At 39.8% G+C, this 16,915-nt stretch overlaps 1 protein-coding gene across 1 annotated transcript in view; it reads left to right on the top strand.

Moving 5' to 3' along the window:
• The first annotated feature begins 6,782 nt into the window (after positions 1 to 6,782).
• Positions 6,783 to 16,915, top strand: part of LOC139765996 (dynein axonemal heavy chain 7-like) — a 178,548-nt gene continuing 168,415 nt past the window's right edge. Inside the window, 5 exon segments of the mRNA XM_071694035.1 lie at positions 6,783 to 6,889; positions 7,175 to 7,281; positions 11,270 to 11,488; positions 14,697 to 14,852; positions 16,190 to 16,400. Coding sequence (XP_071550136.1) covers positions 6,818 to 6,889; positions 7,175 to 7,281; positions 11,270 to 11,488; positions 14,697 to 14,852; positions 16,190 to 16,400 — 765 coding nt within the window. The 5' untranslated portion in view covers positions 6,783 to 6,817.

Below are 16,915 nucleotides of genomic sequence, written 5' to 3'. Positions count from 1 at the left end.
CCCTCCTTTCACCCTCCTGCATGTTCAGGCCCCGATCACACAAAATCTTTTTCACTCCATCTTTCCACCTCCAGTTTGGTCTCCCTCTTCTCCTCGTTCCCTCCACCTCCGACACATATATCCTCTTGGTCAATCTTTCCTCATTCATTCTCTCCATGTGCCCAAACCATTTCAAAACACCCTCTTCTGCTCTCTCAACCACGCTCTTTTTATTTCCACACATCTCTCTTACCCTTACGTTACTTACTCGATCAAACCACCTCACACCACACATTGTCCTCAAACATCTCATTTCCAGCACATCCATCCTCCTGCGCACAACTCTATCCATAGCCCACGCCTCGCAACCATACAACATTGTTGGAACCACTATTCCTTCAAACATACCCATTTTTGCTTTCCGAGATAATGTTCTCGACTTCCACACATTCTTCAAGGCTCCCAGAATTTTCGCCCCCTCCCCCACCCTATGATCCACTTCCGCTTCCATGGTTCCATCCGCTGCCAGATCCACTCCCAGATATCTAAAACACTTCACTTCCTCCAGTTTTTCTCCATTCAAACTCACCTCCCAATTGACTTGACCCTCAACCCTACTGTACCTAATAACCTTGCTCTTATTCACATTTACTCTTAACTTTCTTCTTTCACACACTTTACCAAACTCAGTCACCAGCTTCTGCAGTTTCTCACATGAATCAGCCACCAGCGCTGTATCATCAGCGAACAACAACTGACTCACTTCCCAAGCTCTCATCCCCAACAGACTTCATACTTGCCCCTCTTTCCAAAACTCTTGCATTCACCTCCCTAACAACCTCATCCATAAACAAATTAAACAACCATGAAGACATCACACACCCCTGCCGCAAACCTACATTCACTGAGAACCAATCACTTTCCTCTCTTCTTACACGTACACATGCCTTACATCCTAGATAAAAACTTTTCACTGCTTCTAACAACTTGCCTCCCACACCATATATTCTTAACACCTTCCACAGAGCATCTCTATCAACTCTATCATATGCCTTCTCCAGATCCATAAATGCTACATACAAATCCATTTGCTTTTCTAAGTATTTCTCACATACATTCTTCAAAGCAAACACCTGATCCACACATCCTCTACAACTTCTGAAACCACACTGCTCTTCCCCAATCTGATGCTCTGTACATGCCTTCACCCTCTCAATCAATATATATATATATATATATATATATATATATATATATATATATATATATATATATATATATATATATATATATATATTTGGGGAAGATTGGGGAAGATTGGGAAATGAGATGTTTGAGGACAATGTGTGGTGTGAGGTGGTTTGATCAAGTAAGTAACGTAAGGGTAAGAGAGATGTGTGGAAATAAAAAGAGCGTGGTTGAGAGAGCAGAAGAGGGTGTTTTGAAATGGTTTGGGCACATGGAGAGAATGAGTGAGGAAAGATTGACCAAGAGGATATATGTGTCGGAGGTGGAGGGAACGAGGAGAAGTGGGAGACCAAATTGGAGGTGGAAAGATGGAGTGAAAAAGATTTTGTGTGATCGGGGCCTGAACATGCAGGAGGGTGAAAGGAGGGCAAGGAATAGAGTGAATTGGATCGATGTGGTATACCGGGGTTGACGTGCTGTCAGTGGATTGAATCAAGGCATGTGAAGCGTCTGGGGTAAACCATGGAAAGCTGTGTAGGTATGTATATTTGCGTGTGTGTACGTATGTATATACATGTGTATTGGGGTGGGTTGGGCCATTTCTTTCGTCTGTTTCCTTGCGCTACCTCGCAAACGCGGGAGACAGCGGCAAAAAAAAAAAAAAAAAAAATATTTGCCATTTCCCGCGTTAGCGAGGTAACGTTAAGAACAGAGGACTGAGCCTTAGGGGGGAAATCCTCACTTGGCCCCCTTCTCTGCTCCTTTTGAGAAAGTTAAAACTGGAGGGGAGGATTTCCAACACCGGCTACCTCCCCTTTAGTCGCCTTTAACGACACACACGGAATACGTGGGAAGTATTCTTTTTCCTTTATCCCCAGGGATATATATAGCTTTCACCCCTCATCGTTACTTCCTTCCTTTTTTTTTTTTTGACCCTCTCGTGGGGCTTCCAGTTGGACATCGGCATTACGTTTTATGCCATGACATCCGCAATACGTTTTCTCCCAACCGACCGGTGCTCTGACATCAGGCAAGTCTGGCTTGAGACGTCCTTGCTATCATCACACAGGAGGGCCAGCCTTGGACAGATGAATTTATGACCCCATGGCAGAAGGGAACCTTGTGGAATGCCCAGACACCCAGCAGGACATTGGGAGCTCCTGTAACTGAGAGATTCTCCTGGTGCTGGTGCTACTACTGCTGCTCTTGCTCTTCCTGCTGCTTCTCGGGCAATGGTACTGATGGTTCTGCTGCCATTCATTTTGAAACTTCAATGTATTTGGTGGTGTGTGCAGATACAATCAACAAACCAAGTGAAATATCATTCATGATGTTTTAGAAGAAAGATTAAATACCAAGGGAGAAGAGGATAAACATCATACCTGTTTCTGGGCACTACCTCGCTGATGCAGGGGATGAAGATGCCGTTTTCTGTGGGGCAGGGTGGGAACGGATGACGGTGAGCAAGTATGAATATGTACATGTGTGTATGTGTATATATGTATATATGTTTATGTATATACATGTATATGTATGTATATTATCCCTGGGGATAGGGGAGAAAGAATACTTCCCACGTATTCCCTGCGTGTCGTAGCAGGCGACTAAAAGGGAAGGGAGCGGGGGGGCTGGAAATCCTCCCCTCTCATTTTTTTTTAATTTTCTAAAAGAAGGAACAGAGAAGGGGGCCACGTGAGGATATTCTCTCAAAGGCCCAGTCCTCTGTTCTAAACGCTACCTCGCTAATGCGGGAAATGGCAGATAGTATTAAAGAAAGAAAAGATATATATATATATATATATATATATATATATATATATATATATATATATATATATATATATATATATATATGTGTGTGTGTGTGTGTGTGTGTGTGTGTGTGTGTGTACTCAGGGTTAAGAGATGGGGCAACATTTAATGTAAAACTTTTTGCCTCTAGCACACAAACAGTAATCACAGTATCGCTGATTGGACAAACAAATTACTTGGTTGTAACCCGTCACCCTGAAGTTGCTCTCAGGCCATTGTAGGTCTCGAGAGCGAGGATCAATATCCTGATCTCAATGTACGAATGGACTGTAATTCGGAGAGGATTATATTCCTCCAGTAAAATAAGTATAGCCAGTCAATTCAGCAAAAGTATATGCTATAGAGGTTGCCTCTTTGTTTGGCACCACTTACTCAATTTTAGCCCACTATATTTACTGGATTTAGGGATTATCACGTGTTTGATGAACATCCCATGCAGGAGGTGATATGGACCGTAAGCCCTAGCTTGCTGTTGTGGCTTTCATTTCCTCTTTTCAGACACAGTTTGATCGTTCAGACCTAATGGGGTCATATTCACGTTGAGCTTCTCAGGTGACATTCCCTGATTTACTTTTCTTAGAACCTTCTTATATTCTATCTTGAAGGCCTCTAGGTCCTCCACCTCACAAGAAACCCACTTCATTTACATAACCAATTTCCTGTAAGCTAAGACCAAGTCTTTTGTCTTAGGACAATTGTGTTTCTTTTAAACAAGAAACTTGCTCACTATCTATTAACTTTGCATGTGTTCTTAATCACTTTCCTCCATAGTACCTTTGGTGTTGCAAAATTCTGTTGCTAACTGGATCTGATACTCTTGCCACGTCTTATGAGAAGAGATAATGTTAAAGTACATGGTGTTCTCAGTTTTTTCTCCAAGAGTTTACAGAATTCTGAAAATGGAGGGAATATGGATAATGAATTCTGCTTTTAAAAGATTCTGTTCATCATCATTAAATCATCTTCCTTTGACAGCTGTTTGTGTGCATGTAATACAAATATGTGACTACTGTATTTTATTCATAGCTGCCTTACAGTGTTCAAGAAAATCAAAAACCTTTTGAGATTCAGACCATTGTTCAAGGAAATATTCAGCCAGTCATTGATTTTCTTTCTATAAGGTTCTGAAATCATAAAAAGATCACTGCACTTCTGGGATAATATTTTCTTTACTTTTCAGTAGCCTCCTCTGTTCAGATTATAAGTCCACCAATTAATTCTCTGGCCTCTCCTCTGTATATTTTCCTAAGTAATAAATCTCTAAGCAGCTAAGCAGGGTCTTTGGTCTATTCGATCAGTGTCTCAACTGTATCCACAGAGGAGAGTGTATTGTTGCTTAGATTATTACCAGAAACTTCCTTAGGGCCATTCCCAGGAGGAAGGAATACTATATTATCATGAGACATTTGAGGCACTTTGGCTCCTATAGTCTAGTTCAAAGTAACTGCTCAGAAATTCTCAAGCTTCAGCGACTGGTCACCCAATCTACTTTCATGGGCTGACTGTGGGGCTTCGATAGTGTAAAGCTTTCCATATACTGTGCAGATAGGTACCCAAGGATTACTTTATCCTTGTCATTGTCTGTCATTCATTAGTCTGCTGTCTGGAGTTGCACTCTCTTTTCACTTAACCTTATTCATAACTTTAAAATTATAAACCAAATACTTATTAAATAGATTTAATGCAGTTGTTTCTTGGCATTTGAAGAATTAAATTGCATAACACCCACAGCTGTGGTTTAGATTTTATTATGCCAACTATTAAGATTTAATCTATACCATAATCTACCTCATGACTTAACAAATATTTACTCTTTGGCTTTGAAACTTTATAGAATCATTTTTTAGAATTTGAAGAATTGATTTGCATGAGATCCATAACTATTTGATTTCAATACATCTGAAAAGTTACAGCCTTTGGCCATGAAACTTCATAAAATAGCTAAAAACGCTTTAAACGCCTTTACTAAATTTTTGTAGATTTCAATCATTTTTGATATTCGAAATCACTACTTTCTTCACTATTTTTTTCTTCTCCATCTTTCCCAATGTTCATAAGACTTGACGTTTAAAAAAAACAATCCAACTTCTGCCCACATTCCCGACTTTGGGCCTCGTGATGGGGAAAAAAAATAGCTACATTGATTTTGAGGGCAAGAAGAGATGGTGGTGGCTCCAGGTTATTATGAATGAAGTTATTATAAGATTCTTCCTTCCATGATCTAAACGCATGACCACCGCTTGTTTTTCTCACATTCCTACACCAAGTCTTCTGCCGAACATTATTAATAATAGCCAATCTAAATTTACGTACAGGAAAATTTAATAGATTGTGAAGATTTTTTTTTAGTCTTTTTGTGGGTGATGTGGGTAAGTAAACTGGTGTAGATAACTGAAGAAACAATTTGTGTTTGATTTTGAACATAATAAATACTAATAATAATAATAATGATAGGGGATAGGGGATTAAGAATACTTACCACGTATTCCCTGCGTGTCGCAGAAGGCGACTAAAAGGGGAGGGAGCGGGGGGCTGGAAATCCTCCCCTCTCGTTTTTTTTTTAATTTTCCAAAAGAAGGAACAGAGAAGGGGGCCAGGTGAGGATATTCCCTCAAAGGCCCAGTCCTCTGTTCTTAACGCTACCTCGCTGTCGCGGGAAATGGCGGATAGTATGAAAAAAAAAAAAAAAAAAAAAAATTGAGTGGTATAAGACTCTACTCTCTTTTTATGCCACTTACAAAAAGCTTTACCCTGGAACATGACCTAGAAAAAATGAACAAATTTCCACAGGGGATTGAGACATACCATTGTTTTCCACCATCAAAAGAATTGAGTGGCTTTAATTATTTATTTGCCACATTTGACATGAATAAAAGACATATATATCTTTTGGCTATGGAACTTCATTAGATTCTTACAACTTATAGAAAGGCTTAATCTGGAAATTAACATTTCTTATAACTTGAAGAAACTAACAACTTTGGCCACAAAGCTATACAGCTGTTTCATAGCATCTAAAGATTTGATGGCATAGGACCCGTAACATTAGTTTGATTTTTATGCTGCTTATGAGAAGGTTTACCTGAGAACTTAATTTTACCTCTTATAGATCAATTAAAGAATTGAATGGCCCAAGACATATCTTACTTTGGTTGTTATGCCACTTTTAAAAGGTTTAATCTTGAACTTGCTCAGGCTCATAACTTATAGACTTCTTCTTCTTTGGCCATGGAACTTTATTGGACTTTCAGGCAACTTGTAAGAAATAACTTTTGAGTTTAACTTGGTTCATAACTGTTTCAGTCACCCTCAAGAGATGAGGTGATTATGGCCCCTTAGATTTTCTTTTAGAGCCTCTCTGCTACACTTCCTCACCTTGCCAATTCTCTCTCTAGATGTTTTGAAAATGTTTTTCTAAAAGTTTTCTTCAGTGTTCACTTTTCCCTGTAGGACATTGATATTTATTGACAAAGCAACATGTGAGTTACTGATTCTAGTTACATGATGGTTTTTGTCTTGCCAGTGTTGCATGATACATTGTTTGGACAGCCACTTAACTGCGTTCCATGTGATTCAGATCAGAAGTAGACATGCATTATTAGGACATGAAGCAAAGCACGACATATGACATATGAGGGATAGTGATGTCTGAGCTGTCATTTGCATTCAAACATCTTTTCTTCTTTGTTACCCTGAACAGTTCAGTAACACAATTTCAGGCCTGCTTTAGTAAGAACAACTCAAATTAGTGCTTTTGTTATATAAGAATGATTATATTGAAATACTGTATGGTACACAGGAGGGTAATGGATATGGAGTCTTGAAGGAATCTACCCCTATGATGGCCGCTGTGAGAGAGCCTTCCTTTGAATTCCGCCATAGGATGAGGCCACTTACACGATCCAGAAAGGTTGGTCCTCAGTTATATGGTGTTTCTTCATGAATTAAACTTGATAAAGTCTTGTATGTGGCCTTTTAGAATTCTTATTCACACATGAATTAAGGAAGTTTTTGCAGTTTTAGTGAAGAATTTGAGTGACACAATACCAGGAATGCATTTACAATATAGGTTACACTTGAATTTGTAAAACAAAATTTTTATTTCTCCTGGGAAATTTTTAAGTTGTTCTTCAAATTACATGATAAGATTTGGACTTGTTAGAATGTGGAGCATTGAAATGTAATTCATTTTCAGTATGGGGCAGTCCCAGCCCCTGTAGGTGATGGCACCAACCCATGGGACTACAGCCAGTTACTTCAGCGAAGAAGGGTCAGGATACACCAGGCCAGGCGCTTTCACAGGTGTTCTGGTGGTTGTTGTTTTGTATCATGATTTATGATAGTTAAGGTTGTAATAAAACATCTTACAAGTGCAGACTGGCTAATTCTGTGGAGAAGAATAGTTATGATCAAAGTGTTTAGGTATTGTTGCTGTAGCTGCTGAACCACACAATGTTGTAATTCCACAGATACTGAAGTTTGTTTCTGTATTGTTGCATGAATTTGGTAATTATGTTTGCATAAAGTATATGCTATACTGATTATTGCTTTTGTAGAGCAAATGTTTTGGTGATTGTTGTTGAGGTATAGTGCATCCAAAGATACTTACCTAGAAGTTTGTAGCTTAGCATGGTTGTGCTGGTTGTTGCTGTTGTTTACTCTCAGCAACTGCTGAATTTGTTGTTACTGTAGTATGGCATAGTTGTGGTTGTTGAAGTAACTTTTTTTTAAAACTTTGCTGATTTTTGATGTGATGAGACAGATGTGGAATATGGGATGGGAGGATTTACTTCATTTAATATTAGATTAGTTTTTGCTGCCATATAGCCTGGTGTTGATAATGATTGTGATTGTCTTATGTGTGTGGCTCCCACAGATCAAATTGGATATCTGATGTACAGTAAGTTATAATTATTACAGTTATGTATGTAATATACAGCTGCAAAACTTTTTTTTTCAGCTGCGATGGTTCGTGCAACTATGTACTCTTATCATGGCCACCTTGTATCCATTAAAATAGGGGATTAAGAATACTTCCCACGTATTCCCTGCGTGTCGTAGAAGGCGACAAAAAGGGGAGGGAGCGGGGGGCTGGAAATCCTCCCCTCTTGTTTTTTTTTTAAATTTTCCAAAAGAAGGAACAGAGGGGGCCAGTTGAGGATATTCCAAAAAAGGCCCAGTCCTCTGTTCTTAGCGCTACCTCGCTAACGCGGGAAATGGCGAATAGTTTAAAAAAAAAAAATATATATATATATATATATATATATATATATATATATATATATATATATATATATATATATATATGATGAAGAAGTAAGAGTATTAGTGAAAGAGAAGAGAGAGGCATTTGGACGATTTTTGCAGGGAAAAAATGCAATTGAGTGGGAGATGTATAAAAGAAAGAGACAGGAGGTCAAGAGAAAGGTGCAAGAGGTGAAAAAAAGGGCAAATGAGAGTTGGGGTGAGAGAGTATCATCAAATTTTAGGGAGAATAAAAAGATGTTCTGGAAGGAGGTAAATAAAGTGCGTAAGACAAGGGAGCAAATGGGAACTTCAGTGAAGGGCGCAAATGGGGAGGTGATAACAAGTAGTGGTGATGTTAGAAGGAGATGGAGTGAGTATTTTGAAGATTTGTTGAATGTGTTTGATGATAGAGTGGCAGATATAGGGTGTTTTGGTCGAGGTGGTGTGCAAAGTGAGAGGGTTAGGGAAAATGATTTGGTAAACAGAGAAGAGGTAGTGAAAGCTTTGCGGAAGATGAAAGCCGGCAAGGCAGCAGGTTTGGATGGTATTGCGGTGGAATTTATTAAAAAAGGGGGTGACTGTATTGTTGACTGGTTGGTAAGGTTATTTAATGTATGTATGACTCATGGTGAGGTGCCTGAGGATTGGCGGAATGCGTGCATAGTGTCATTGTACAAAGGCAAAGGGGATAAGAGTGAGTGCTCAAATTACAGAGGTATAAGTTTGTTGAGTATTCCTGGTAAATTATATGGGAGGGTATTGATTGAGAGGGTGAAGGCATGTACAGAGCATCAGATTGGGGAAGAGCAGTGTGGTTTCAGAAGTGGTAGAGGATGTGTGGATCAGGTGTTTGCTTTGAAGAATGTATGTGAGAAATACTTAGAAAAGCAAATGGATTTGTATGTAGCATTTATGGATCTGGAGAAGGCATATGATAGAGTTGATAGAGATGCTCTGTGGAAGGTATTAAGAATATATGGTGTAGGAGGAAAGTTGTTAGAAGCAGTGAAAAGTTTTTATCGAGGATGTAAGGCATGTGTACGTGTAGGAAGAGAGGAAAGTGATTGGTTCTCAGTGAATGTAGGTTTGCGGCAGGGGTGTGTGATGTCTCCATGGTTGTTTAATTTGTTTATGGATGGGGTTGTTAGGGAGGTAAATGCAAGAGTTTTGGAAAGAGGGGCAAGTATGAAGTCTGTTGGGGATGAGAGAGCTTGGGAAGTGAGTCAGTTGTTGTTCGCTGATGATACAGCGCTGGTGGCTGATTCATGTGAGAAACTGCAGAAGCTGGTGACTGAGTTTGGTAAAGTGTGTGGAAGAAGAAAGTTAAGAGTAAATGTGAATAAGAGCAAGGTTATTAGGTACAGTAGGGTTGAGGGTCAAGTCAATTGGGAGGTGAGTTTGAATGGAGAAAAACTGGAGGAAGTGAAGTGTTTTAGATATCTGGGAGTGGATCTGGCAGCGGATGGAACCATGGAAGCGGAAGTGGATCATAGGGTGGGGGAGGGGGCGAAAATTCTGGGAGCCTTGAAGAATGTGTGGAAGTCGAGAACATTATCTCGGAAAGCAAAAATGGGTATGTTTGAAGGAATAGTGGTTCCAACAATGTTGTATGGTTGCGAGGCGTGGGCTATGGATAGAGTTGTGCGCAGGAGGATGGATGTGCTGGAAATGAGATGTTTGAGGACAATGTGTGGTGTGAGGTGGTTTGATCGAGTGAGTAACGTAAGGGTAAGAGAGATGTGTGGAAATAAAAAGAGCGTGGTTGAGAGAGCAGAAGAGGGTGTTTTGAAGTGGTTTTGGGCACATGGAGAGAATGAGTGAGGAAAGATTGACCAAGAGGATATATGTGTCGGAGGTGGAGGGAGCAAGGAGAAGAGGGAGACCAAATTGGAGGTGGAAAGATGGAGTGAAAAAGATTTTGTGTGATCGGGGCCTGAACATGCAGGAGGGTGAAAGGAGGGCAAGGAATAGAGTAAATTGGATCGATGTGGTATACCGGGGTTGACGTGCTGTCAGTGGATTGAATCAAGGCATGTGAAGCGTCTGGGGTAAGCCATGGAAAGCTGTGTAGGTATGTATATTTGCGTGTGTGGACGTATGTATATACATGTGTATGGGGGGGGGGTTGGGCCATTTCTTTCGTCTGTTTCCTTGCGCTACCTCGCAAACGCGGGAGACAGCGACAAAGTATAAAAAAAAAAAATATATATATATATATATATATATATATATATATATATATATATATATATATATATATATATATATATATATATATATATATATATATGTGGAAGTGAGCCATAGGGTGATTAAGAGGGTAAAGGTTATGGGAATAGTATAATGCCATGTATTCAGACATCAAGAAGGATGACTAATTGGTATCTCGGGGAACAGCATCATATTATAAACATAGTCACAAGTTCTGAAAACTCATGCTCCAAGTTGCTGGTAATCTTTAGTTCACTGGACCACCAGTTTGGGAATTTATTCTTCTTAGAAACGTGGATTTTTGATATTTTACCTGTATTAGTTGGGTAATCGTTAACTATGCAGAACATGAATTAGATATACTTAAGCTCCAAGTTGCTGGTAAATTTTAATTCATTGGACCACCAGTTTGAAAATTTATTGTTTGTAGAAACATTGATCATTTGTATTCTGCCTGTATTGACTAGGTAACCATTGACTATGCATATTCTACACAAATTTAGTGAACATGGAACTTGCAGGATTCTTTTATATTAGATCATCAGATAATGAGTGTGGTTGCTTTGTATTTATCTTTTTCTTGATGGATGAAACACAAATTTTTTTGCATATACTACAGGCAGTTAGTGGGTAACCATGAATGATGCAAACTGAGAGTTACTGTATGCAGCAGTGACTTTGTTGGAGTCATCTTTATTAAGTCATCAGATACTGATTGTGGTTGTTTTTGAAGCTTTGTCATAAGAAGGCTATTTTTAGGTTTAGTGCTATGCATAGTACTACTTTTCAAACTTAAATGTTTTTTTTTACATTCTCTTACCTTTGCATCCAGACATCGCCGTGCTGAATTTGCTCGTTTGGTGATGACTTCTTGTCGCAAACTCCGTGCTACCCATCGTCCCCGCCCACCAGACCTCGTCCAAACACTCACCCACCGTCTGCCTGTAACCCTTAGGGCCAAATATGATCGCATTTTGCAAGAAGTGTTTGAGGAGTTACGAGGGAGGGAGGTGCAGCCAGTGTTAATGAAGCCTCTGGGAACTTGGGAAAGGTATGGAAAATGCGTTTATTTTTTATTTTATTTCAGCTGAGATAGCTTGGGTTACTGATTGCCCTAATCAAGGCCATCTCAGCAATGACAAAGAAGATATATGTGTCAGAGGTAAAGGGAACAAGGAGTAATGGGAGACCAAATTGAAGGTGGAAGTATGAAGCGAAAAAGATTATGAGCGATCGGGGCCTGAATATGCGGGAGGGTGAAAGGCATGCAAGGAATAGAGTGAATTGGATCGATGTGGTATACCGGGGTTGACGTGCTGTCAGTGGATTGAATCAAGGCATGTGAAGCGTCTGGGGTAAACCATGGAAAGCTGTGTAGGTATGTATATTTGCGTGTGTGGACGTATGTATATACATGTGTATTGGGGTGGGTTGGGCCATTTCTTTCGTCTGTTTCCTTGCGCTACCTCGCAAACGCGGGAGACAGCGGCAAAAAAAAAAAAAAATATATATATATAATAATATATATATATATAATATATATATATATTTTTTTTTTTTTTAAATTTTCCAAAAGAAGGAACAGAGAAGGGGGCCATATGAGGATATTCCCTCAAAGGCCCAGTCCTCTGTTCTTAACGCTACCTCGCTAATGCGGGAAATGGCGAATAGTTTGAAAAAAAAAAAATATATATATTATATATATATATTATAATATATATATAATATAATATATATATATATACTATATATATATATAAAAATATATATATATATATGATGAAGAAGTAAGAGTATTAGTGAAAGAGAAGAGAGAGGCATTTGGACGATTTTTGCAGGGAAAAAAATGCAATTGAGTGGGAGATGTATAAAAGAAAGAGACAGGAGGTCAAGAGAAAGGTGCAAGAGGTGAAAAAAAGGGCAAATGAGAGTGGGGTGAGAGAGTATCATCAAATTTTAGGGAGAATAAAAAGATGTTCTGGAAGGAGGTAAATAAAGTGCGTAAGACAAGGGAGCAAATGGGAACTTCAGTGAAGGGCGCAAATGGGGAGGTGATAACAAGTAGTGGTGATGTTAGAAGGAGATGGAGTGAGTATTTTGAAGATTTGTTGAATGTGTTTGATGATAGAGTGGCAGATATAGGGTGTTTTGGTCGAGGTGGTGTGCAAAGTGAGAGGGTTAGGGAAAATGATTTGGTAAACAGAGAAGAGGTAGTGAAAGCTTTGCGGAAGATGAAAGCCGGCAAGGCAGCAGGTTTGGATGGTATTGCAGTGGAATTTATTAAAAAAGGGGGTGACTGTATTGTTGACTGGTTGGTAAGGTTATTTAATGTATGTATGACTCATGGTGAGGTGCCTGAGGATTGGCGGAATGCGTGCATAGTGTCATTGTACAAAGGCAAAGGGGATAAGAGTGAGTGCTCAAATTACAGAGGTATAAGTTTGTTGAGTATTCCTGGTAAATTATATGGGAGGGTATTGATTGAGAGGGTGAAGGCATGTACAGAGCATCAGATTGGGGAAGAGCAGTGTGGTTTCAGAAGTGGTAGAGGATGTGTGGATCAGGTGTTTGCTTTGAAGAATGTATGTGAGAAATACTTAGAAAAGCAAATGGATTTGTATGTAGCATTTATGGATCTGGAGAAGGCATATGATAGAGTTGATAGAGATGCTCTGTGGAAGGTATTAAGAATATATGGTGTGGGAGGAAAGTTGTTAGAAGCAGTGAAAAGTTTTTATCGAGGACGTAAGGCATGTGTACGTGTAGGAAGAGAGGAAAGTGATTGGTTCTCAGTGAATGTAGGTTTGTGGCAGGGGTGTGTGATGTCTCCATGGTTGTTTAATTTGTTTATGGATGGGGTTGTTAGGGAGGTAAATGCAAGAGTTTTGGAAAGAGGGGCAAGTATGAAGTCTGTTGGGGATGAGAGAGCTTGGGAAGTGAGTCAGTTGTTGTTCGCTGATGATACAGCGCTGGTGGCTGATTCATGTGAGAAACTGCAGAAGCTGGTGACTGAGTTTGGTAAAGTGTGTGGAAGAAGAAAGTTAAGAGTAAATGTGAATAAGAGCAAGGTTATTAGGTACAGTAGGGTTGAGGGTCAAGTCAATTGGGAGGTGAGTTTGAATGGAGAAAAACTGGAGGAAGTGAAGTGTTTTAGATATCTGGGAGTGGATCTGGCAGCGGATGGAACCATGGAAGCGGAAGTGGATCATAGGGTGGGGGAGGGGGCGAAAATTCTGGGGGCCTTGAAGAATGTGTGGAAGTCGAGAACATTATCTCGGAAAGCAAAATTGGGTATGTTTGAAGGAATAGTGGTTCCAACAATGTTGTATGGTTGCGAGGCGTGGGCTATGGATAGAGTTGTGCGCAGGAGGATGGATGTGCTGGAAATGAGATGTTTGAGGACAATGTGTGGTGTGAGGTGGTTTGATCGAGTGAGTAACGTAAGGGTAAGAGAGATGTGTGGAAATAAAAAGAGCGTGGTTGAGAGAGCAGAAGAGGGTGTTTTGAAGTGGTTTGGGCACATGGAGAGAATGAGTGAGGAAAGATTGACCAAGAGGATATATGTGTCGGAGGTGGAGGGAACGAGGAGAAGAGGGAGACCAAATTGGAGGTGGAAAGATGGAGTGAAAAAGATTTTGTGTGATCGGGGCCTGAACATGCAGGAGGGTGAAAGGAGGGCAAGGAATAGAGTGAATTGGAGCGATGTGGTATACCGGGGTTGACGTGCTGTCAGTGGATTGAATCAGGGCATGTGAAGCGTCTGGGGTAAACCATGGAAAGCTGTGTAGGTATGTATATTTGCGTGTGTGGATGTATGTATATACATGTGTATGGGGGGGGGGGTTGGGCCATTTCTTTCGTCTGTTTCCTTGCGCTACCTTGCAAACGCGGGAGACAACGACAAAGTATAATAAATAAAAATAAATATATATATATATATATATATATATATATATATATATATATATATATATATATATATATATATATATATATATATATATATGTATATACACATATGTCTTTCTCTAAACATAGTATCTTGCCATGATGCCATATTAGAGTAATCTGTTACCCTCACTGAGTTGAGGATGTGACACAGTGCAAAATATTAGTTCAATGGCGGCTGTGTCTTTTGACCTCTGTGTGACCAAGGTAGATGGACACTCCTTCCAGGGTTTGAATCCTACCCGTGATGTATATTTATTTGTCTTTCTATAGATATAGGTTGATAGTGTTACTTTCCTAATTTTGACTAGATATGAGGTGCTGGGTGTTGGACGGGTGCCATGGGTAGGACGAGAACGACGTGCCCTGAGTCGTGCTATGGCCAGCTTCCCACCTGCTGTAAGGACAGTCATGGCGCAGGCGCTGCGGCCACTTGATACATTCCTCCTGGTTGATATCCATGATGGGTTAGTTCCACCTTGTGCCATTTGTTGTCTGTGATAGTATGCAAGATTAATGATGAAATAGAGATGCAGGATTATGAGTTTTATGCCTTTGTACAGTGGTAATTGCTAGAATGAATGTATGTAAATTTATGAATTCTTCCAGTAAGATTATAGTATAATGGTAATATGCCTCAAAGATGAATGTATATTATTCCTTTTGTATGTATATTCAGTCATATAAGAACTTTGAGTTGTAACTTTCTGAACTGAAGGTCTTCATTTTTAGTTTTATTTCTTCCTAATACTCATATCTCAGTTTCCATCTCTGGTTATATTGATGTCTATGTCTCTGCATTGTCTGGTCTGATTTTCTCAGTTTAGTCTTTAAACACTTGCTCTTTTTATTACTTTTATTTCTAATCCACCTGCATTCATATGTATTATTAAAAGTGATTCACTTTCCATATTGAAGGGAGGCAAAATATTTAGGCATTGGCTTTGACAGATGGTTGACATTTTACATGTGCCCCTCATATTAACTCCTTAACTCCTTTTGACAGATATTTACGTGGGTCAGACAACTCCTCTAGTTGTGAATTTACACATCAAGTTCTCTACCTCTGATACAAGGCTGTTCCAATCCTGGGGTTGCTGGGTTGGCAGTGATTGTTTCTCCCCATAGTCAGTCATCCTCCAATTATGCCAATAACACCACATTCTTATGAGCTTTCTAAGAAGGAAAATGAGTAGCTTTTTGCTAGATTAAGAGGACCAGGCAGATGATCCTGAATTCCATACATGTATGCGTATGTACCCTAGCCTAAATAACATACCCATTATCGACCATCCCAGAGGAGAAATGAACACTTAAGTTGAGTGCAGGTTCTTTGCCTCACCCAGGATTCAAACCCAGGTAGGCCCAAGTATGACTCATGGTCAGTAATGCTATTCACTACACCATATAGGCCCTATTCTCTATATTTGAAGCTAAATCTACTTATGCTTTTACTTGCTTTTTGTAAATTTTACAGAATCTTCGACTAATGTGCCCTGGTTTTTAGCAACTGGACTCCATTTCCCAGCATATGTTCCCATAGAAATTTTTTTGTTCTGTGTAGTTTCCATGATTATATCTCTTCTTTGAGTTTGGTTTCATCTGTCTTCTCTTCATGTCCTTGTTTACACATATCAAGCTTGGGCATTACATAAGCACATGTCACTGATGATGGGGAAATTATATTATCTGTTGTTAGGGGTAGGGTTGTGTGTGTGTGTATGTATTTTTTAGGTTGGGAAGTGTCGATGTGATTGTAGGGTAGGTGGAGTATTGTGATTTGAAATGGTATCTTTCATTACAGAGGTGGGGGTGTGGGAGTGGGTGAGGGTGTAGAGCTGAGTGTGTTGATCACCAGATGGCGGGCAGCAGCCAGGACTGGGCGAAGCCACTTAAGGAGCACTTGGTTCCCCCAGTCTCTTTGTGCTATTAGGGAGGCAGCCATTGCTACTAACCTCTCACCAACTCGAAGACACACTGTGATGCATGCATTCAACAACCTCCTGGCTTCCAAGGTAAGTGTCTTGAACTCAAAGCATAGATTTTTTTTACCCTTAAGGCTTGGACTTGGTGGGTAAGTGTGTGTGTGGTGAGCTGTTATCTGTGGACTATGCTGATGTGTTGTTGGTGGGTGTCTGTGTCATTGGCCAGGATCTGTGTAATGGGCTGGTACATGTATGATGAAATGGTGTCTGTGGTGGTCTGGTACCTGTGTGGTGAGTGTGTGCTGGTTTCTTTGTGGTATGCAAGTATTTGTGTTGTGGGTTAGTGTCTGTGTAGTAGGCGGTTGTGTTTGGTTAGCTGTTGATGAGCTTATTGAGCAATAAATGCTCGATGTCTTCATTATGGTAGTTTTATCATTGGAATGGAGGGCCTTCAGATGAGTTAAAACATTGTTTGTAGTGTTTAAGGAATGGGTGATATACAGAGCATAGATGAGTAAATGTAACTTGTACTTGTCTGGAGAGTGTGGTTTCAGATCGGTGCATGACTGGTTGATGGTGCTCAAGACTGAGTTAGGATGGCAGTT

The sequence above is a fragment of the Panulirus ornatus genome, chromosome 56 (genome assembly GCF_036320965.1).
Source record: "Panulirus ornatus isolate Po-2019 chromosome 56, ASM3632096v1, whole genome shotgun sequence".
Classification (NCBI taxonomy): Eukaryota; Metazoa; Arthropoda; class Malacostraca; order Decapoda; family Palinuridae; genus Panulirus; species Panulirus ornatus.
This window is presented reverse-complemented; position numbering and strand designations above follow the sequence as displayed.